The sequence below is a fragment of the Lepus europaeus genome, chromosome X (assembly GCF_033115175.1).
Source record: "Lepus europaeus isolate LE1 chromosome X, mLepTim1.pri, whole genome shotgun sequence".
NCBI classification, from domain to species: domain Eukaryota; kingdom Metazoa; phylum Chordata; class Mammalia; order Lagomorpha; family Leporidae; genus Lepus; species Lepus europaeus.
The window spans coordinates 26,247,164-26,270,136 of NC_084850.1; the positions used below are offsets into that span (position 1 = coordinate 26,247,164).

Below are 22,973 nucleotides of genomic sequence, written 5' to 3' on the forward strand. Positions count from 1 at the left end.
GGCTGCCAGGCTACTTGCAGCCCAACAGTCACCAACATTCACAAGCTTCGAGGTCTTGCCATGCCACTCAACAAGAAATAGGGCAATGTAGGCATCTCCAGTATTCTGAGAAGCAGGGAGTGTGGAATAAGCAAAATGTTTAAACGATGAAAGCAGGTCCTAGCAGGAAAGGAAGAGTTCAACCTGCTGGAGTTGTTTTGCCCCTAAGCAGACCTGTGCCTCACCTCTGGTAAGTTACCACAGTCTAGCTCCAGCTAAGGGGATGGCAAATATCTTACTGACAAAACATCTGGGGTGGGGCAGGGGAGGGGGGTCTCAATTCTCCAGGGACAGGGAGTCACCAAATTCCTGGGACTTCCTCTAGGCCATCAACTCCTCCTGCTTTTTGGTCCACAGAAGGCTGAGCTGAAAATTCAAGCTTGGTTTCTCCCTCCTTGCTTGCTGCCAGTTTCCACAAACCGAAGTGTCAGGAGATAGAATTGGGGAGGAAAGAGGAAGATGGGGAACAGCTGCTCACAAGCGGACCTTCAGGTATGATCAGAGAGAAACTACTTGAAGTCAGGACGACTAGAGCTAAATGCACATGAATTGGAACAAGTCCTATTTATTCCTGAATATTGTTTTTAGCTGCTGCTTCCAAGAACAGATCATTAACTTTTACTTCCTAAGATAGACAAAACCAAGTAAAACAGAACATCTAGAAGAGATTTCTGTCCATGGCAGCACTGAAAGTAAAAATATATTGTGTACTCCAACTTGTGCAAAAAGTTGGGAGGATGGAGAGACCAGACAAGATGAATGTTCCAGTTAACCATTTTCCAAAGAATGGGAAGACAATAAAATGCTCCCGGCAACAATGAAGCAGAACTCTCTGCTGATGACCCAGAAGACCCTTTAGGAACCCGAGAGAGCTTGGGCAGGTAGATGGTGCAGGTCACAGGAGACTATCCTGATCCTCAGCCAGGTCCTAAAAGGGACCACTCTGAATTAACCCTCTGAACTTAGTTTGCTTACCAACAATTTCTTTCTTAAGAAAATGGGACATCATCATCATCATCATCATCAAAAAGAGCTAAGTTGGTTGGTCTCCTGGAAAATGGACGTTTACCAAATCATTACAGGCAGTTACTAAGGGCTGAGCTGCATCCAGGCCCCTGACTATGTAACTTTTTCTCTGCCCTCTGCATTTGTCAGTGGGCCCACCGAACTGTTAATCCCTTATAGGAACAGGTGGCGTCTGCTTGCCATTGAGGACAGGGACCATGTCTTCTTATTTTGTCTGTAATACTCACAATAATAATGGTAGTCACTAACTTTAACTGAGCACTTACTATGTGCCAAGTACTAATCTAAGTGCTTACTATCTGCCAGGTACTTACACAAATCTAAGTACTTGCATATATCACCTCATTTAACCATTTCTTAACAACAGCTTTAGTGAGCTGTATCACACAATTCACTACTTTTTTTTGTGCATTTTTTTAATGGTTGTAATTCTTTTTTTTTTTTTTTTGACAGGCAGAGTGGATAGTGAGAGAGAGAGAGAGACAAAGGTCTTCCTTTTTGCCGTTGGTTCACCCTCCAATGGCCGCTGTGGCTGGCGCATCGCGCTGATCTGAAGCTTGGAGCCAGGTGCTTCTCCTGGTCTCCCATGCGGGCACAGGGCCCAAGCACTTGGGCCATCCTCCACTGCCTTCCCGGGCCACAGCAGAGAGCTGGCCTGGAAGAGGGGCAACCGGGATAGAATCTGGCGCCCCAACCGGGACTAGAACCCGGTGTGCCGGCGCCACAAGGCGGAGGATTAGCCTGTTGAGCCATGGCGCCGGCCACAATTCACTATTAAAGTATACAATTCAGCTGTTTCTAATACAGTCACAGATATGTGTAACCATCAGCACTTATCTAGTTCTGGAACTTTTCCATTATCCCATATGGAAACCCTATACCCATTAAGCAGTCAATACTCAATTCCTCCATCCTTCCCAACCCTAGGCAACCACTAACTTACTATCTGTCTCTATGGATTTGCCTATTCTGGAAATTTCATATCATCTCATTTAATCTTTGCAACCACCCTATGAATAAGCACTACGATTGTCTTGTTGTACAGGGTGAGAAAACTGACAGCCAGAGAAAGAAAGCAGCTTGACCAACGTCACACAGCTGGGAAGAGGTGTGGCCAAAAATCAATCTCAGGCTCTCTGCCTGCCTCCAGAAAACACACTCCTCACCAATCCAACATGCACCTCCTGAAGACACATTCCCCTGCCTGGAAGGGATGGGCATATAGCAGTCAATCAACAAACATCTGATAAATGTTCAGTGAGACAGTTGTAGGGAAGGAAGTAGAAAATGGTGTGGCACAGCTGAAGGACATGGATTCTGCAGCCAAAGAGCGTGGAGTTCCGGCTCTGCCATTCCATAGCTGTTAACTGTGAGTAACTTCTCCTCTCTGAGCCTGTTCTCTTCATTTTCTCACCTGTAAATTGAGTGTGGCATTCCACACACAGAGTTACTATAAAGACAATTAGATAGGGGCCAGCACTGTGGTGTAGAAGGCTAAGCTGCCGCCTGCAGTGCTGGCATCTCATATCAGCACTGGTTTGAGTCCTGGCTGCTCCACTTCCTATCCAGCTCCCTGCTAATGGCTTGGAAAAGCAGTGGAAGATGGCCCAAGTCCTTGGGCCCCTGCACCCATGTGGGAGACCTAGAAGAAACTCCTGGCTCCTGGCTTTGGCATGGCACAACCCTGGCCATTGCAGCCATTTGGGGAGTGAACCAGTGAGTGGATGGAAGACCTCGCTCTCTTTCTCTCCTTCTCTCTGCCTTTGAAATAAATAAATAAATCTTTCTTAAAAATTAGAATTTCTTAAAAACACACAATTAGATAAACATATGTAGAAAGCACTTGGTATACAGGAGGAAGTCAACGAACAGTACCAATTCTAATAATATAAATTAATGTTATTCTTGTTACTACCAAGAGCAGGCCGCAGTTACCTGAGCAAACATCATCTGCTCTTCTACGTCATGACCTACATTCCTCCTCTGTATGTCGCCAACGTCCAGGGGTGGTGGTGGGGCTACTGAGTCAAATGTGCCCAAATTCCATTCCAGAGATTCTTAACCTGGGGTCCGTGGGTGGGCTTTGGGGAGGGGTTGAGTCTATAAACCCAGAGAAATTACTGGCAGAAATCTGAGGCCATGTTTCTGCTGACAGGCTTCATGGCCCTCATCAGATTCTCGAAGTGGTCTGTGCTCCAAAAAAAGACTATGAACTTGGCGCCATGAACAAATTCAAGGCTCTCTAGTTAGAAACCTGTACTTTGGGGCCAGCGCTGTGGTGCAGTGGGTTAAGCCTCTGGCCTGCAGTACCAGCATCCCTTAAGGGCACCGATTCAAGTCCTGGCTGCTCCACTTCCGATGCAGCTTCCTGCTAATGCACCTGGGAAAGCAGTGGAAGATGGCCCAAGTTCTTGGGCCCCTGCACCTGTGTGAGAGACCTGGATGAACCTCCTGGCTCCTGGCTTCAGATTGACCCAGCTCCAGCCATTGCAGCCATTTGGGGAGTGAACCAGCAGATGGAAGACCTCTCTCTCTCTCCCCCTCTGTCCATCTATAACTCTGCCTCTCAAATAAATAAACCTTTCCAAAAAAGAAAAAGAAACCTGTCCATTAATGCCTATCAATATCTGATTTGAAGTCTTGTTAAGAGAACTTCAAACGGCTCCATATGCTGAATAAACCCTATTCTCAACAGTTTCGAGGATCTCCTTGGATCACCAATGGTCTAGCAGCTCCTCTCTGGAGGAATACATTCACATAGCATGCTCCTGGCCCACCTTTCTGCCTAGCACTCTGCCACCGTCCACAGCCTATGACGAGCCAAGGCTCAAATGCCCACTCGCCTTACCCGCCAAATTCCCAGTGAGCCAAAACCCAAATCTGCCACCTCAAGCATGAGAGCACGAGGAAACTGGTGGATTAGCCCGGAAAGTACACTGGCTCTGACCCCACGCGACTCCATGCAAATCCTTAGCAGGCGCCCCCAGTAGTACAAAGAATGAACCCGCCTAAGGCCCCTTCCCTCCCTGGGCCCCAAGTCCTCAAGGCCAGCAGTGAACTTGGTATAGGAAATGGAAGAATAGTTATCCAGGGAAGAGCCTGTTATTTCCCTCACCAATACCCTCTTCCACTCTGTAGGACAACTGCTTCCCTAAGCCCAGCAAACAGAATCACCTCCCACATTCTAAACATACAAGGCAGCCTTGGCCCCAGGCTAGGGCCATCCCGGCATCCCCTCTCTAAGTCACATAGACCCACGCTGAAATACCCGGGTTCAACCCGACTCCAGCCCTGTGCCAATGCAGAGCCTGGCAGGGCACAGTGGTGCCGGCTCAAGTAACAGCATTCCTGTCACTCACACGAGAGACCTGGATTGAGTTCCCAGCTCCTGGCTTTGGCTCCCATTCAGCCTTGCCCATTGAAGGCATTTGGAGAGTAAACCAGATTACTGCAACGCGTGCTCGCTCTCGCTCCCTCCCCCCCACCCAATAAATAAATAAATTTTTTTAAATGGTTTAGGTGGCAGATTTCTAAAAAAAAAAAAACAAAGAAAGGGGCTGGCAGGTCATTATCCATTTGATGGAGGCCTTCCACTCCATTCGGTTCACACAGCTACTCAAGGACTGCGCTATGCACTCTGGGTAACAGGCAGCTAAGCTCTGCAGAGCTCAACAGACCCCACCCTTCACCTCAGCCTGGGACTCACCTTGGGTCCAACGGAACTCCGGACTCCGGGCTTAGCCTGCGGCTGCTGCTGCTCTTCACCTTCCTTCTCTTTACCACATTTCTTCTTGGGAGGCACAGATTCTGGCCCGTCTTCGGGCTGCCACTTGTTCTTGCAAGCAACAACCCCCATGCTTTCCCGTTTCACACGAGCCTGCCCGGCCTTGGGCCTCCCTTCCGCCTGGCCCCGCGGGGGAGCAGCTGGGAGGCCGTCGGCCCGGAAGCAGGGAGCTAAATTGAAGACCACATCACCATCTACCTTCTCCGTTTTCACCCGCCCTAGATCCACCTGGTTCCCAAGCTGGGAAAGCTCCGAGCTGGAGCCCCTCTTGCTGCTCGGAACCACGTCCAAGATGAGTTCCTGGGGGTGGCTGTCATGAGGTAGCAAAGGCAGCTCAGGCATGTTGCGCAGGTTCTGAGGGGTGGCCAGGACCAGCTCATGGGACATGTAGGTGGCCAGCACTTGGTTCTTAGGCTTTGTGTCTCCTGCCAGTTTCAGGCCACAAGCACCCTGGGGGCCCTCCATCTTAGGAGTGCTGTCAGGGCAGAGGTGACTCTCTGATTCCTCGGGCCCCTGATTCACCCTCATGTCCCCACTGCTAGGCTGAACAGACAGTGCCAGGGTCCCTGTCTGAGGGCTGAGAGTCAAGAGGACAGGGCTGACTTGGTCTTCGTAAGGCTTGGCAGCAATCCGGCAAGTTTTGCTCTTTGTGACAGCGTCCTGCTCTGGAGTGAAAGGGCCCCCGGGCCGGGGCTGCCCGTCAGGAAGTCCGTGCACGGCTTCTCCGGAGCCCACGGGCGGCACACCGGAAAACTCCGAAACCACGCTGGTGGGTCTGATGGGCACCCCCTGGCCAGGAGCCAGCTGCCCAGCACTGGAAATGCCAATGGAAAGCAGAGACGCTTGGTGGTATGGTGACCAGCCAACAGGCAGGACCTGGGTGCTGGTGGGTTTCCCGTTGACTGAACACCGTGGATAAATATTGGCCGGCCCCGTGGGCTTCCACAGAGAGAGCTCCTTGGTTTGGCATCCTGGCAGCCCCGGGGCAATGCGCGCCGGGGTGAAGCGGGTTTTGACTGTGCTTGGCTGTCCCTCGGCACCAGCCTGGCTGCCCTTCTTGCCGCATGCGGCGCTGGCGCTCTTGGGCTCTCCTTGGTCGATGATGGAGATGGGTTCCTGCTTGGGGAGATGGCGGGGGTCTCGGGTGAGGCCCAGGTTGGGGTCTTTGTTCAGCAGCAGAGATGCAGGCACTGGGTTGGCCACTCCCACATAGGTGCCAGGAATGGTGCTGATCAGCGCGGTGGAGTTTTTCACCCAGGTGCTCGGGTCTCCATTCCTCACGATCTCAGGAAATATGACAAAGGGGGAGGAGGTCGAGCCCAGGCAGGAGGTGACATTGCTGCCAGCAGCCTGGGTTGTGCGCTGAGACCTGGAGAGGACCGTGGAGAGGAGGGCCTTGCTGCTGGTGTGCACAGGGGTCAACACGGGCATGGGGGGCGTCTTGCGCTGGTTCGGCAATGGAAGCTTCTGGCGGTTGGACTTGGAGGAAAGGTCGAGGGGCATCTCGCTGCACTCAGATGGAGAGGCCATCTCTCGCTCCAGTTGTGGCGGCGACTTGAGGGGCGAGAAGGTCACGGATGTCCCTTCTGTTTGCTGCTCAGCACCACCCGGCAGCTTGGTGGGATGCAGCGGGGCTGCGCTCCCGCTGGGGGGCGGCAGCAAAGGCTGCGGGTTTGGAAGCACCTTGGCAGAAGCAGTGGTGAGGGAGGTATCTGCCAAAGGCCCAGGGACCCCGTCGGGCGCAGTCTGGGTGGCGATACTGCTGGACGGGGAGGTGCAGGGCAGCCTGCTCACCTCCAGGGAAACCAGCTTGGAATCTGAAGTCAGAGGCCGGGCCACGGAGAACGCATACGGGTAACACCGGAGCTCTGGGGAGGCCAGCACCCCTGGGAGACACCTGTCCTGCAGGTAGGATGGCAGGACTGGGAGCGTAAGAGTGGAAGAGACCCCCAGGGTGGTTGGCAGTGTGGCTACACTGAGTGGCTGTCCACAGCTCGGAGGGGGGATATAGACCAGTGGCTGGCTTGGGGTCAGCACTGTCCCCGGCTGAAAGGACAGGGGGACTTTTTGCATAGCTGGTGCCTGAGCTGCGGGAAAGCACACCCGACTCAAACTGAAGGAGGCCGGGATGGGTGCCGAGGTGGGAATGGCAGTTGGTGTGGCAGCCGGCATGGGTGTGGGGGCTGGAGTAAAGATTGGGGCCGGGGTGGGGGCAGGCACCGGCGTAGGAGCAAAGGCAGGGATGAGGGTGGGGGTAGAAGGCGGCCCGGAGGATGGGGTCGGGGTGGGCATCGGCACAGACGGAGGAGCGGGAGCTGCGGGAGGTGTGGACGCCGGCATGGGAGCCAGAACAGGAGTGGGGACAGGAGTGAGAACCAACGTAGGAGCTGAAGGGGGCACAGGGGCCTGGATCAGTGCCAAGGGAGGCGCCGAAACTGGGACAGAGAGGGCAGTAGCAGCTGCAGCCGACAGGGGAATCGAGCCCGAGGGGGGTGCAGAAGCTGGCACGGGCACCAAGACGGAGGCTGAAACAGAAAGGGGGCTCGAATCAGAGATGAGCGTGGGCACTGAGGGTGGTGCCGAAGCCAGAGCCGGGACGGGTGCTAAGGGGGGAGAGGGAGCTGAAACTGAAGTGGCAACTTGGACTGGAACCAGCCCAGAATGGGGCACCGAGGCCGGGACGGAGAGGGGCACCTGGAATGAATCTGGAGCGGATGCGGGCGCGGACGCTGACCCGGCAGCAGGCGGACAGATGGGGGCGGGCAGCGAAGTAAAGTTAGTGGTAACCAGAGGCAGGGTCCCCTCCACGGGGACTCCAGTTCCCAGAGTTGCCAAGATGAAAGTGTTCTTGTCCCCGACACCGTGGCGAGAGTCCAGAGTCTTTGCCCCGGCCGGCGAGCAGTCCACCTGCTTGCTCATTTGGGTGCTGAGGGCAGTCCAGGAGCAGTCAGCCCTGCTCTCGCCAGCCTCAGCGCTATCACACGTGGGCAGCTTGAGCCCGTCTCCTGCACTGCTCAGTGGCACCAGGAGGCCCTCGGCCTCTGCTGCGTTCCCAGCATAGTCCATTTTCGGCTGGGGGTCATCAGGCTGCTCTTCCGACTTGGGCCCAAGTTTTTCTGTCGCATTGCCATCTGAGTCTGCCCCCCGGGCATTGCTGCCACTTCCAACTGCTGTGAGCTCCACCTGCAATGACAAAACAGCCATGCCCATCTCAGCTGGCTCCCTGCGGCTGGTGCAAGTGTCCTGAGGCCCCTGAAAGGCAACAGCTGGTCCTCTCTGCAACTCCACAAACCAGCAAGTGCACTCAGCCAATTGCTCTCCCACCTCTAGCAACTCCCAGGACACACCCAGGCCCTTCCCGCTGCCCTTCCTGGGATGCAGGCTTGGGGCTCACCCGGGGCAGTTCAGCTCCACCCAACCCCTTACCTTGGAAAAACTGCTGCTGACACAAAACTCCTGAGATCCAAAGTGCTGGCAGTCACCTGTCGTGCACTCCTCATCAGAAAGAGGTGCTCTTCTGGCATGGGAGACACAACCAGAGAACAGACATGAGGCCCTGTCTCAGAGCCGCCACCACCTTGCCCAGAGTGTCCCCTGCCTGCCTGGGTTCCCACAAAACTTCCAGGTCTCACTTCCCTTGGCAGCTTGGAGGGATCGCAAGGAAGTAGGGGGTCCGGGTTGCAAAGCAGAGTCTCCACACCCAGCTCAGCAGGTCCCTGCAAAGGAGCCCCCGGCTAAACTAGACTCCCTTCTTTGGGTTCCTGATCCTACTATGGAGCGCTCTCACTGGGACTGCGCAGGACACCCAGTGCCTCACCTCCTCCCCAGCGCTTACCCATCAGGGTGACCATCCACCATGTACAACGCATGGCCCAAAGGGCTGAAGAGACCTACTGAAGGCCTCGGAAGGCATGCAAACCATTCTTTTTTTAAAAGAACAACAGTATTTGAAGTCTATAAGGGGAGCCAGAGGAAGGTGCCATGGGGGTAATCGTTTTCTAAAACAAACTGCCGCCGGTTCAATAGGCTAATCCTCTGCCTACGGCGTCAGCACACCGGGTTCTAGTCCCGGTTGGGGCGCCAGATTCTGTCCCGGTTGCTCCTCTTCCTGTCCAGCTCTCTGCTATGGCCCAAGAAGGCAGTGGAGGATGGCCCAAGTGCTTGGGCCCTGCACCCGCATGGGAGACCAGGAGAAAGCACCTGGCTCCTGGCTTTGGATCAGCGCGATGCAACGGCCGTAGCGGCCATTGGGGGGTGAACCAACGGAAAAGGAAGACCTTTCTCTCTGTCTCTCTCTCTCACTGTCCACTCTGCCTGTCAAATAAATAAATAAATAAATAAATAAATAAATAAAACAAATTGCCAGCTACACTGTGTTCCCCAGTCTAGCCTAAGTTGGAATTGTCACCTGCTCCCCTGATCAGCCTGCCTAGGGCAGATATGCACACTTACTAGCATGAGTGCGGAGAGTGATTCCGGGCTACCAAGTCACTGCACGCTGGGAGCATTTTAAGGACACTGATTCTTGCCCGCCAGGGACTATTTCCTCCTTTCTACAGTTTCACCAGGCTCCAGCCAGCACCCTCCCTCCACCCTTCTCCCACCCTTGTTGCTGCCACCCCCCCCCCCAGTTTCCCCTCAGCCTCCCAGCACCATCACATCCTCTCCCCTCCCCAAGAGAGGCCCTCAAGGTCACAGACCTCAACTTCACCTGGCATATATCCCAGAGGGAAGGGCTCAAGGCCACAGAGCTGGGTCCCAAGAGAAGAAAACTCAACTGTACCAGGGCTGGCGCTGTGGCATAGCGGGTAAAGCTACCACCTGCAGTTCCAGCATCCCATATGGGTGCCGGTTCGAGTCCCGGCTGCTCCACTTCCCATTCAGGAAGAAGCTCCTGGCTTCGGATCGGCGCGGCTCCAGCCATTGTGGCCATTTGGGGAGTGAACCAGCTAATGGAAGACTCTCTCTCTCTCTGCCTCTCTCTCTCTCTCTCTGTAGCTCTGCCTTTCAAATAAATAAATAATTCTTTAAAAAAAAAAACCTCAACTGTACCCCCACCTGCTCAAAAAGTCTTTTCCAAATTTCAGGTAAGAATCTTAGAAAACAGTTTACATCCTGATAGTAAAAAAAAAAGGGGGGGGGTCAGATTGGGAGGGTAAAGTTACAGAGAGGAGAAACACCCACAAAAGTCGTATTAAGTACTGTAAGAACTCACTGCCCCCTGCCCTGGGGAGGCCACCAAGGGCGCAGGAGCCTCAGGTGGGAGCAGTCAAGGATGGGCCACATTAAAGAACAAGGCACCACGTGACGACGCTGTGGCACATCTCCTGGGTGGGTGCCTGCTCTGGGTGCCCCCAGGGAAAGGCACTGCAACTGCACACACACACACACACACGCCCCATCTTTGGAGCTTCACCCCCAGCCCCTGAAACGGCCAGCTCCCACCTCACCAAGCAACCACCCTGGCAAAGGGCAGTCGGGGTCCCTGGATCCAACCTCAACAAGAAAGGAAGGGCCTTGCCAACAACTCCCTCCCTCCCACTGAAACCGGGAACTCCTCAATTGTACCTGGGACAAGAGAAGCAAAAAAGGCAAGGGGGGTCGCTGTGGGCCTCCCCCCATCTTTTCAGGGCTCCCGAAGGGGCCACCGAGGGGGAAAGGCTTGGTCCCTTTAAAAGGCAGCTAGGCTGGTGAAGTGGGAGGGTTCCACTGCTAGAAACGACTGTTGGTGACAAACAGAAATGATCCTAAGGAGAGGCAAGGGCTTTGGGGCGCAGTCAGGGGGTCTTGAGGAAGGGGAGGAAGACAGGGCCTGAGGGAAAGAGAAAGCATACTTACATAGCAACTCCTGAGAGACCAGAAAAGCAAGCCCTCTATCCAGCCCTGGGCCAGGGGGAAGCGTGTTCCAACTAGACTCGCCATCGATGGCTGGGGGGGGGGGGGGGGAGCAAGGGGAGGCGAGCAGCACTCTCCCCCTTCTCTAACCCCACACGGGAAGGCAAGGCGCTAGTTATTTACATTCTTTCCCTCTCCTGACCGTACCAAGGGGAGCGAGCTGCATACTCTGCTCCCCCTTGCTGGGCTCCCAGGCCTGAAATCCTGCTTAAAAGCAGAAACCCTGCCCTCCAAGGCAGCCACCAAGAACCGCAGAGCCAGGCCGAGAGACTCCGGCGGTGGCAGCGGGAGCAGCGGTCCCGGCTACTCCAGCCAGACCTATGCCTCAGAGCCAGGCCCTGAGGCTTGGGCAAAACAGCACGCAGCCACGTCTCAAAACCTACTGGGGAGCAAACGTCTCATTGCTCCACTGAGAGAAGCGCCAGGGACAAGAAGAGTTTGCAGGGGAGGGGTGTCGAGAGACAGCTAGGTCAGCTGGGAACAGCTATGAGGGTGCAGGTTTCCGGGGACAGAGGGAGCAAGGGTCCAACCAAGCAGGCTGAAAGTCCACCCACTGATTCTGCCTGCCAGACAGGTATGTTGCAGGGCTGGTAGGCTCGATCGAAGCTTTGCTGAACTTAAACCAGAAATGGCCACAACCATTCAGGGCCATTTTCCTAATGATTATGGGCTAACACCACCGTCCAACTGGACCTTTGTCAGTTCCCATTGGGCCCAGACTACTTGGAAGAGAAAAATACACAACCCCACGCACACCAGGGAACCTTCCCTCCAGCCCCCCCACACTTCCCTGCTGCGAGTGCCGCTGCACCCCAAGGCCGCTTTCCTTCATTCCATCGAGGGTCTTACCCAAACCTACCACCCCCTCCTTGCCCCCATTCCTACTCAGCCCTCCAGCTGAGGCTCAGAGGGCACTGTCTCTCCTGACTGCCCCCCACAGGACCTGGACACACCACTCTGGGGCGCTCACCAGCCATGTAGCATGACGATCAGTCTGGCTTCATAAATACTTGTTGGATGAAAGAATGAGTTACTGCTAGGAAGGAAGCAAGCAAGCCAATGCACACAGATTTCGCTGCAGGGTTGCCTAGGGTAAGGCCACCCGGGGCCTGCAGAAAGCCAGCCCCTGGTGCTATGGTCCTCAACCGCATCTGATGAAACTGAGCAGGCTTCGAAGGCCTAGCATCCACAGTTAACCCCTAGGTGCAGCTTCACACCCCACGTTTCCAAGTTCCACAAGTTGGATGGGGCTGCGGAAGAAAGTTTTTGTGTAAGGTGGGATTATATTTTGGAAGTCAGCTGTAGCACAGCCTAGACTGTGGCGAGAAGGCAATAATAAAGGGTGGATGAGATCCGAAGTGACAACGCTTAAAAGGTCATCTTAACCACTAGGTATATTTGGTAATTCGGCATCCCGAGAAAGATCCATAAAGAGGGAAAATGAGATTTCATGCCCATTTCCTGCTCCTTTCTTGGCAAGGATCGAAGATGGACAGTGAATCAAGGTACCTTGTCTACTGATATTTTGGAAGGCTGCAGCCATGATCTCCCCGTCAAGGTCACGGCTACTTAGAACTAGTTTAACATGATCTACTAACTGATACTTCCACAAATCAGTCGCACCACCCTGCCTTCCCTGAGAGCATCTCTTACTAATCATCTAAGGACGTATCTCAGACACAAAGGAAAATAACCTTTTTTTCTGCTGCGTCTAAGAACTGTCATATTTTCCTTGGTCTTGACTTTTGGATTCTAAAATTACATTCCTTTTAAGTCCATCTCTAACTTGTTCCTCAGTACAGAGAACATTAAGCTATCTGGCGCTAATGGCTTAAGAAAATAAAAAGGTCTATTCTCCTAACCTTAACCTCAGACAAGTACATACTTCTCCAGTTAGGTGCAGAAGAAGAAAGTAGGTAAACACAAAGACATCCATTGCTTTTCCCTTCAAAAATCACCAATGCTCCTCCCGTCACGCACACACATGCACATACTTTTAAGATTCACTCAAGAATCGCCAGATCTTGATTCCCAACAAGAACCATGTTGTTCTATGTTCTAGGTGATTTATCTGACGCATTTGCATTTGTACAGTCAATGAACTGAAACAACAGCAAGACTCCAGCAAGTGTGGGGGAGCCGTGCCTTCTCTTCAAATGGGAGAGGCATTGACAGCCATCACCAGACACATTTCTTTGGCCAAAGGTTCTGAAAGTCAAATATAAAATCTAAAGGCCATTCTGAGTGCCCTTGGTAGGGGGCATGAGCAGGGAATGGTCTGAGTCCATCAAATATTTCTGGTGTACAGGAAACTGAAAATACACTCAGATCAGGCAGGTCTTCACTTTACAGAAAAGCTACGTTGGGCAGTCTCATCTTCCTTTGATACTTCATAAGGATCTCACTGCGAATTGTCCTTGGCCTTGTGAGGCAGGAATGTGCTGGTCACCAGAAAGCCCACCACCAGCATTAAAGTTGCATGATGAAACTGTGCTTTCTTCCAGGGCCAGGTCAAGGACCAAAAATATCTTACATGTATCCTTGAGCACTGAACTTTGATATAGCAAATAAAAATTGCAATTGCCTAAGCTTCCCCTTAGTCTACAGTCTGACAGCTCTTAATGAGTAGACAGATCCTAGCTCGCCAAAGGTCATCTGCTTGTTTCCTGACCTTCAGGTCACCTGAATAGAGACAGCATGGCAGAGTAGGCCACTCCACAGTCCTATCTCCATTCCCACCTCAAGAAAATTAGAGCCCACTGAGCTGCCTCCCACTGCGTGCAGCTACCTGTGGTGACCAGATACCACTCACTGGCGGCAGCCACTCTCACAGCCTCCTCACCTCTCCTCGTTGATGCCACACATGCGAATCCGGTCAGAACTGGTCCAGTTGTGCACGCCGCTGTAGAGCGGTGCTGTAGAGATCATGACAGCCACTCACCACCAGATAAGACCAGCTGTGGCCACTCCCCCTGGGGAAAAAGAATTAAAAAAAAAATCAAAACTGGGAACAAGGATTGCTGCTTTAACCACCACTGACACACAAACATTTGGATAAAGGTAATACTCAGAGCATCAGGATGAAGTCTCACACGCCAGCCCACTATGAAAAATTAAGGTCCAAATTGGGAAGAGGGAGCACCAGCTTTTCAGGCATCCATAGGTTTCAGGATGTAGATGAGGACACTGTTAATCACCTGGAGTGACCTTAAAAAAAAGACATTTATTTGAAAGATTGAGTGTGGTAGAGAGAGAGAGAGTATCTTCCTTCCAAATATATATAACAGCCACGTCTGAGCCAGGCCGAAGCCAGGAACTCCATCCAGGTCTCCCACATGGCAGCAGGTGCCCCAAGTACGTGGGCCATCTTCTGCTATCTTCTCAGGTGCATTATCAGGGAGCTGGATCAGAAGTAGAACAGCCAGGACTCAAATCAGTGTTCAAATGGGATGCTGGCATTGTGGGTAGTGGCCTAACCAACCATGCCATAATGCCATCTCCTAGAGTCATTTTTAAATTTTTTTTTAATTTGACAGATAGAGTTAGACAGTGAGAGGGAGAGACAGAAAGGTCTTCCTTCCGTTGGTTCACCCCCGAAAATGGCCACTATGGCCGGAGCTACGCCGATCCGAAGCCAGGAGCCAGATGCTTCCTCCTGGTCTCCCATGTGGGTGCAACTGGGACTAGAACCTGGCGCCCATAAGGGATGCTGGCTCTGCAGGCAGAGGATTAACCAAGTGAGCCACGGTGCTGGCCCCCTTTTTTTTAAATTTTTTTGTGATTTTTAAAAAAAATATTTATTTATTTATTTGAAAGTTAGAGAAAGAGAGAAACTTCTATCCACTGGTTCACTCCCCAGATGGCAACAATGGCCAGGGCTGGGCCAGGCTAAAGGCAGAAGCCAGGAACTTCATCCAGATTTCCCATGTGGGTGGAAAGGGCTCAGGTACTTGGGCCATCTTCCACTGCTTTCCCCAGGCCATCAGCAGGGGGCTGGATTGCAAGTGAAGCAGCCAGGACATGAACCAGTGCCCTTAAGGGATGCTGGTATTGCAGGCAGCAGCTTTACCTGTCATGCCACAAGGCTGACTCCTAGAGTGATTTTTAAATTTTTTTTTTTTTACAGGCAGAGTGGATAGTGAGAAAGAGAGACAGAGAGAAAGGTCTTCCTTTTTGCTGTTGGTTCACCCTCCAATGGCCGCTGCGGCCAGCACTTCATGCTGATCCGAAGCCAGGAGCCAGGTGCTTCTCCTGGTCTCCCATGCGGGTGCAAGGTCCAAGCACTTGGGCCATCCTCCACTGCCTTCCCGGGCCACAGCAGAGAGCTGGCCTGGAAGAGGGGCAACCGGGACAGAATCCGGCACCCCGACCAGGACTAGAACCTGGTGTGCTGGCGCCGCAAGGCGGAGGATTAGCCTGTTAAGCCACAGCGCTAGCCTAAATTATTTTGAAAGACATATATGCTTGAGTGTTTGAAGAAATTCAATCTATTTCAGACAAATGAGAGGACAGTATATTTTTCTATACATATTTAGCCTAAGCCTAACCAACTACAAGTAGAGGGCCATACCCCTATAAAAAAGGTGCACTGAAAGACTGCTGGAGATCTTGTTCTTGTCTGCTCCCTAATCCGCAGGTACTGAAGGATTTGAGTGATATAGCCAATTTAAGCTCTCTAGGGGAAGCACATGCGTTCTTCATAAGCCCTTCAAAAATATTGTGCCTTTAAGTTAAATACAACACATATATCTAACCTGGTAGGACTCTCCCTCCGAATCAGGTGCAATACTCCTTGTAGTATGACCACAAACAACCCAACAAACAGAAACCATTGTTTTATCAAGAAACACACATTTCTGTCCTTGTCCCTTCCTATTAGTCTGTCACCCCTATAACCACCACCCCTTTCACCAGCCAATGTCCAGCTCTCACTGTTGACAGCCACTGCATTCAGTTCACCTTCTGGGGCAAATGAGGCACCAAGAAAAAGAGGTGGAGAGGGCGTGGCGGTGCAGCAAGTTAAGCAGCCACTTGGGACGTCCACATCTCATATCTGAGTGCCTGGCTTGAGACCTGGCTACTGTGCTTCTGATCCAGCTTCCTGCTAATATGTCCTGGAAGGCAGCAGACGATGACTGAAGTATCTGGGCCCCTGCCACCCATATGGGAGACCTGGATAGAGTTCCAGGCTCCTGGCTTCAGTCTGACCCAGCCCTGGATGTTGTGGGCACTTGAGGAGTGAACCAAAGGATGGAATCTCTCTCTCTCGCTCGTTCTCGCTCTCACTCTGTAACTCTTTCAAGTAGATAAAAACAAACTAAACTTTTTAAACAGAAGAGCTTTATGCAATAAACTTGTCTAGAGACCCTTAAACTCTTATTACCTAAAACCCTTACTTATCAAAGCTCAACTGAACACAACCATACAATGATGAGATTGTTAGTCTCTACTTTCCAATGAAGCAAATCACAGCAAAATATAGCCACAGAGATTGCTTCCATTTTTTTTTCAATTTACAGGCTGTCTATATTCAACAAACATTTCTTGAGCTCCTACTATGTGCCAGCATTGTCTTAGGTACTGGGGATTCAACAATTACAACAAACCACAATCCTTGCCTGTGCACAGCTAATATGTCAAATCAGTCTATGTCACAGCATGTTAGAAGGTGGTACAACACAGGTTAAGGGGTATGGGGACAATCTAGGGTGTGTGTTCAGGGTGGAGGTGGACTACAATTTGAAATAGAGTGATCAGAATAGGCCTTGCTGAGAAGACATTTCAACAACCTGGTGAAGGTAAAGGAGCAGGCAATTTGGATATCTGCGTAAAGAGCTTTCTAGGCAGAGGGAAGAGTGTATGCAAAGATGCTAAGGCAGGAGACGGCTACAACCAAGATGAGGGCCAGGAGGCCAGTGTGGGTATCCTGAAGGCAACGAAGGAAGGAGGTGGTAAGAGAGCAGGGCAGAGACGTATCAACCCCTTACACTTCCTGAGCCTTATCCTATCCACTATCTCAGTAGCATAGGGTACCACTGCCCTCACTCCTCTCTATACCTTCCCAGCTCCTGTCTTCCCTGGCCCAGTGCCTCCTGGTTTGTTTGGGCCCTTCTCTCCCACTTCTACTCCAGAAATGCAGGCATTACCCAAGGTTCAACCCTTGTCATGCTGTCTCTCCTCACCTCTGCCACCTTCTTCCATCTCTTCTTCCTCCTGTTTTCTTTCACTCTGTCTCTTCCTGCCCCTCTTTCTCTTCTCTCTCCCTCTCCCCTCTACTTCTCTTGCCTGTTTTGCTCTAATCCTCCTAGTAATATTTCTTCCTCCTCCTCATCTTCTTCTTCTATTTCTCTTCCAGCTGTTTCTCCTCCTCTTCTCCACTTCTCTTCTATTTCTCAGGAGTCCTCTCCCCAACCCCTCTCTTCCCCAGCTTTCTCTTCTGTTTCCACTTCCTCCAGTCTCCCTTTCAGTCTCTCCTGATCCCTCCCCTTCTCCTGATCTTCCCTCTACCCTCTCTTCCCGCTGCCTCCGCCTTCAGTCTCCCTCTTGTCTTGTCTCCCCTTACTCTAACCTCTTTTTTCCTTCTCTGTCTTATTCTGGCCCCTGCAGCCCGGCTATGTCTACATAAGCCATGTTCCTTTCTCTCTCTCTCTCTCTCTGCATCTCTCTCTCAGCATTTGATCTCTCAGAGCTTCAACTCACCCCTGCGTGGGCTGAAGACTCCCAAGTCTGCATCTCTGGTCCTGACCTCTCTCCTTGGGCCCAGACCAGAATTTCCAGTTGCCAGCAAATCCCTGTTAACTGATGTCCACTGAGCTCCTCCAACCCAACGGGACTCAAATCAGACTCATTATCTATCCCCATAAACCTGCTCTCTACCCCTAGGCCTAATGCACAGCACGTTTCCCACCACTACTGCCCTTGGCCTGGAAATTTCCTCAATACCTTCTGCCCTTCCACTGCCCAGATCCAATCAGGAGTCAAGCCTTGATATTGCCATCTCCATCCTTGCCTTCCCCCCGCATTGCCACTCCCCTGCTGTAGGCCCGCATCACCTCTTACCCAGAATGTTACAATAGCCTCTGAACTGCTCCCTTAGCCTCCACTTTCTTGATTCTACAATCAATTCATCTTCTCAGGTGCCAGTTCATTAATGCCACCCCCTCCCCTCCTCAGAGGCCTTCAGAGTCTGCCCTCATGACCTGGCCTCAGAGCAGTCTCCAGTCTCTTCTCCAGTCTCCTCTTGGGCCACGTCCTGCCATTGGCCTGCCACCCTGGGACCCTCAGCTCCCGAGCCTTCCCTAAACAGACCACCCATTTCAGGACTCTGCTGTTTCCTCACTCAGATAGCTCCCCCTCCCAGTGCCCCCACTTCCTCTCTCTGTCACCCTTCCAGTTTAAATGTCATCATGTAATCCCCCCAGCCCTGACCCTGATCAGTTAACCCCTCACTCTCCAGTTCTCCTCAACCATCTAATTCCCACCCTCCATAGGAGTGACTTGTACTGGCTTGTCGGCCTCTCCCCACCAGACAACCAGACAACCAGCTACATGAGTAAGAAATACTGTCCTTTTTCGTCTCTGGTGCCTCTGCAGTGCCTTACACACAGTAAGCATTCAGTGAATGTGTGTTACATGGAACTGAATTCTGGATGCGAATTGAGGTAAGGACCCTGGGACACCCCAAGAAACAAAATCTACCAAAATAAAACAAAGCAAAAAGCATCCACCATACTTGTTTACTACAGACAAAACTGTAACGTCTATGGCACACCTCCTGGGGTAGGGGGGGGCAAGATTCTAGCCCAGTTCATTGTCTGCAAGCTGTTTGCAACTTGTAGAAATTGCAGGTAACCAAGGGATATGTGGACTCTGTCCTCTCCTATAGTTTGGATGGACTTCCCTCACCACTGTGGAAAAACTAGTTTTGCCTCCATATGCAATTCAGTTCCTTCGCTCCATATAAATTTGTGCTTTTTTGGGTTTTGCTTTGAACTGGTTCAAACGTCTGTCTGGTTCCCTTGTTGATCACCAAGCAAAATAAAATCTTTAACACATTTTCACTCTTATATCTATAGGAGAACCATGACTTTTTACCTTTTCCTGAAAAATGTCTATTAAACATTACCAAGACAGTTATGTGGATTAGTGTCATTTTAGAAAGATTATTAAGAAGGACCCCATGCCCTGAACATCCTATCCTGGTCAATCAAGTTTTGACTGTCTCTTAGAATAGCTCCAAATATCCCTGGTCTAAGAAACAACAGCTCAGCCTGTTGGCTGATCTATCAGGTGCTTTCTTCATTTTTTCTCTCTGTGCAGCATTAGAGGACTAAGGCAACGCAAGGGGCCATTCTTGTCATAAAATGACTTTCAACACAAAGTACAAGTTTTAGTTGCTACCTAAATATGTAGGTAGCTCAAGAAGTTAATGGAAAGGACCAGTGTTGTGGTGCAGCAAGTTAAGCTGCCACTTGTGAACCAGACTGCTGGTTCAAGACCATTACTCTGCTTCCGATCCAGCTTCCTGCTAATGCAACTGGAAAGGCAGCAGAAGATGGCCCGAATACTTGGGCCTCTGCATCTATATGGGAGACCAGGATGGAGTTTCTGGCTTCTGGCTTTGGCCCAGCCCAGACCTGTATGTTGCAGCAATTTAGGGAGTAAACCAGTAGATGGAATCAATCCTCTCTCTCTCTTTCTCTCTCTCTCCCTCTCTCTTTCTCTCTCTGTTCCCCTTTGAAATAGAATTAAAAGGGAACTTTATTTTGGTGCACAAAAAAAAAATATAAAAATCCATACAAGGTGTTTTCATGATGCATGCTTCACATGAACTTTTTAAAGACCCTCCATATCTACAGGCAGCAGATATTTTAGTGACCACAGATTTTTCATTCATGTTTATTTTGGTTCTGTTTAGAGAGGGTTAGTGGTTCCTAGGGTCCTACGTAGAAATCAGAGGGGGAATCTCGGCATTTTAAAAAAAGAACATCACCTAAATAAAAATTTTTTAGAAACTAAAAATAAGAAAACCAAGTTCAAGCCAAAATAATTACTACATGATACATATTTGAAGGCTCCCTAGACAGCAAAACCAATACTAGACACCTCCATTTTCATGAGATCCCAGAGATGCAGCATCCAGTTAAATCTTTGCCTCCCAATCTTATATAATAGTATTTTCAGAGCAGCACCCCTTCCCATTTGAAGCTTATTGCGGCTAATTAGTGGTAGCCTTTGCACAGAGAGAAAAGAGGGGGTAGAAATGCAGGAAGGAGAATACAGAAACAATATTGGTCCTGCTGAACCAGAGAAAGCAAAGGGAATATTTAAAATGACACTAGACAATAGGTTCCTGATGGCATCAATGCCTGCATAGGAAAAGAGGAGTCAGGATGGTCAATGTAGACCAACATTTCCTCAGCCAGAATCACTGAGAATCTTCTTCGAAATACAGATCCTTGCATCTCAGCCCTGGAGATTGGGATTCCGCAGGCCTAGGGTTCGGTTTTGTTACCTCGTGTCCGATCTAATTAGTAACTGGGAGCTGTAAACTACTCAGGACAGGGGATCAAAAAGGAAAAAGCTCACAGACAGGCCACACTTGGTAGGCTGCACTGGGGCACACACTTGTGTGCGTACTCCCTCCCTCTGGCTCTCTGATGGGAATCATCACATCAAAGGCAAAGTTCTGAAAAGGAACTTGGAAGAAACCTGGTAATCCCAAATGACCCAGGAAGCATAGGCACCCGGATATGAAATACCTCAAAGGATTTTCCCAGATGTCACAACCACGTAATTGTCAAAAATTGAACAGCTGCACAGCCCAAGAATCAAATGCTGGTCACCCGTGTGGAAGGCACCGGGACCACTGGGAGCTGTCCTCACTCTGGGGAGAAAACTCAACAGGCATATCCAACTCTGGGTGAGGACAAAGGAGAGTGCGTGCTCTCCCAGCCCAAAGTGATGAGCCTCATTGAAACAGCAAAGGGACACTTCCCAGCTCAGCAGGCACATGCACACAAGAGTAGAAGGACTGGCTTCAGAATCAAGGAAATGAATCTAACAAGGGAGCAGCAGAGAGCAGGTACCAGACTATCACATTATGGAACAGGGCAAACCCCAAAAGAAAATGGACTAACAGGAGAGCAATACATTCTAAAATGGTGCAAACAGCAGCTAGGCTTAGGGCAGGCAGGTAGTAGAAGAGAAATCATAATGAAGCAGAGGTCATTTTTTAAAAATAAAGGAAAAAAACACTAGAAACAAGGGCAGGTATGGAAGTCATAAAAGAGAAGTCCATGGCATATACCAACAAAAAGGGAAAAAATGAAATAGGGGAACCTGAAATATTTCCCCATCACGGGCCAAACTGAAACACTGTGGGCAAGCACTGAAGACAGACATTTTAGAAAAGTTTAGAAAGACTAGATCGTCAAAAGGGGAAGAACAACATCAAATTATAGCACAAGTCGGGGCTGCGGGAGTCAGCGACAGGCTCTGGGCAGCACTAGAATCTCAAAGGAGATTTTACAGATGGGGTAGAATTTTTTGTTTGCTTTGAAATGAAGATGCGAAAACAAGCAGATTTCACAACAGCGACAAGCAACAGCCTGGTCATCTGCATGTGTATGAGGAAGAGAAGGCCATTAAAGGAGGTAGCACAGAATCTACCCAACACATGGTTTTTGCCAAGGCAGACAATGTTTGCAAAGTTTCTAACCTTGAAAATGACCACGACAACTGCTGCAGAATCGTGTAGCTCCCTGTGTGTCCAAAGACCCCGTAAATTGTGGAACAATCAGAGCTGGCCACGTATGTGACACAACCAGGCCCTCTACATACAGTGGGAAACATGCCTGTTTACTCACAGTTGGACTCTACCATCAAGACAGTTAAATTCGAAACTCTGAATTAAGAAGGTCTCGGGCCAGCACCGGGCTCACTAGGCTAATCCTCCGCCTGTGGCGCCAGCACCCCAGGTTCTAGTCCCAGTTAGGGTGCCGGATTCTGTCCCGGTCACTCCTCTTCCAGTCCAGCTCTCTGCTATGGCCCGGGAAGGCAGTGGAGGATGGCCCAAGTGCTTGGGCCCTGCACCCGCATGGGAGACCAGGAGGAAGCACCTGGCTCCTGGCTTTGGATTGGTGCAGCGCACTGGCCACAGTGGCCATTTTGGGGGTGAAACAACAGAAGGAAGACCTTTCTCTCTGTCTCTCACTGTCTATAACTCTCTCTGTGTGTCTCTCTCTCACTGTCTAACTCTGCCTGTCAAAAAAAAAAAAAAAAAAAAGAAGGTCTCAGCTAAAGTAAGTCTGGTTGTACCCCCTCCCTCGGGCTCCTTTTGGTTCATACTGCCCAGTGATCTGGAACCAATTGTGACTTTAAAAAACGAAAGAGTTGGAAAATATTCATCTTTCAAAGCCTGGCCCTGCACGGGTCCTCAAGAGGACAGGCGTGGCCGGAGGACAGTTTGAGGAGGGAGGGCTGGGTTCGTTATGAGCAATAAGCAAAGAAAACCAACTCTGGGACCTAGTGCTCCAATAGAAAACTGGAGCGCTTGGAGAGTAAAGCTTTGGGGAATAAAGCTCCCCGCAGACAGAGGTAAACTTCACAGAAGCAATGGAAAGGCCACCCCGTTATTCCACTTTGGGAAAAGCAGCATCCAAGTCACCCAGAAGGAGATCCAAGAGACCCAACAATGAGATCCCAGTGCTAAAGCGAAAAGGCCATGGCTTCCGCTCTGCCACTGGCATGCCTTTAGAGAGAAGTTAAAACTTCTCAAGCCATTGTTGTCCATGGAGAAGGGTACACATACCCAACAAGGAGAACTTTCCCCGGCTTTATTTGTTTTAAAGATTTTATTTATTTATTTGAGAGGTAGAGTTATAGAGAGAGGGAGAGGCAGAGAGAAAAGTCTTCCATCTGCCAGTTCACTCCCCAAATGGCCTCAATGGCTGGAGCTGAGCCGAGCCAAAGCCAGGAACCAGGAGCCTCCTCTGGGTCACCCACGTGGGCGCAGGGGCCCAAGCACTTGGGCCATCCTCAACTACTTTCCCAGGCCACGGCAGAGAGCCAGATCAGAAGAGAAGCCAGGACCTGAACCGGGCCCCATGCGGGATGCCGGTGCCACAGGTGAAGGCTTAGTCCACTGCACCACAGCATCGGCCCCTCCCTGCCTTTAGATATGCAACTCCTACTATAGATCTTACCCTCCTTGTTGCTCTGCCTCATT

At 50.9% G+C, this 22,973-nt stretch overlaps 1 protein-coding gene across 4 annotated transcripts in view; it reads right to left on the reverse strand.

The window, feature by feature from the left end:
* Positions 1–22,973, reverse strand: part of BCORL1 (BCL6 corepressor like 1) — a 70,796-nt gene that overhangs the window by 30,782 nt on the left and 17,041 nt on the right. For all 4 annotated transcript variants that reach the window (XM_062183749.1, XM_062183747.1, XM_062183748.1 and 1 more), the window contains 3 exons: positions 13,587–13,716; positions 8,276–8,366; positions 4,772–8,032 (listed from right to left, as the gene is read on the reverse strand). In XM_062183749.1, the coding sequence (XP_062039733.1) occupies positions 4,772–8,032; positions 8,276–8,366; positions 13,587–13,672 (3,438 nt within the window). In that variant the 5' untranslated portion in view covers positions 13,673–13,716. The remainder of the gene's footprint in view (positions 1–4,771; positions 8,033–8,275; positions 8,367–13,586; positions 13,717–22,973) is intronic.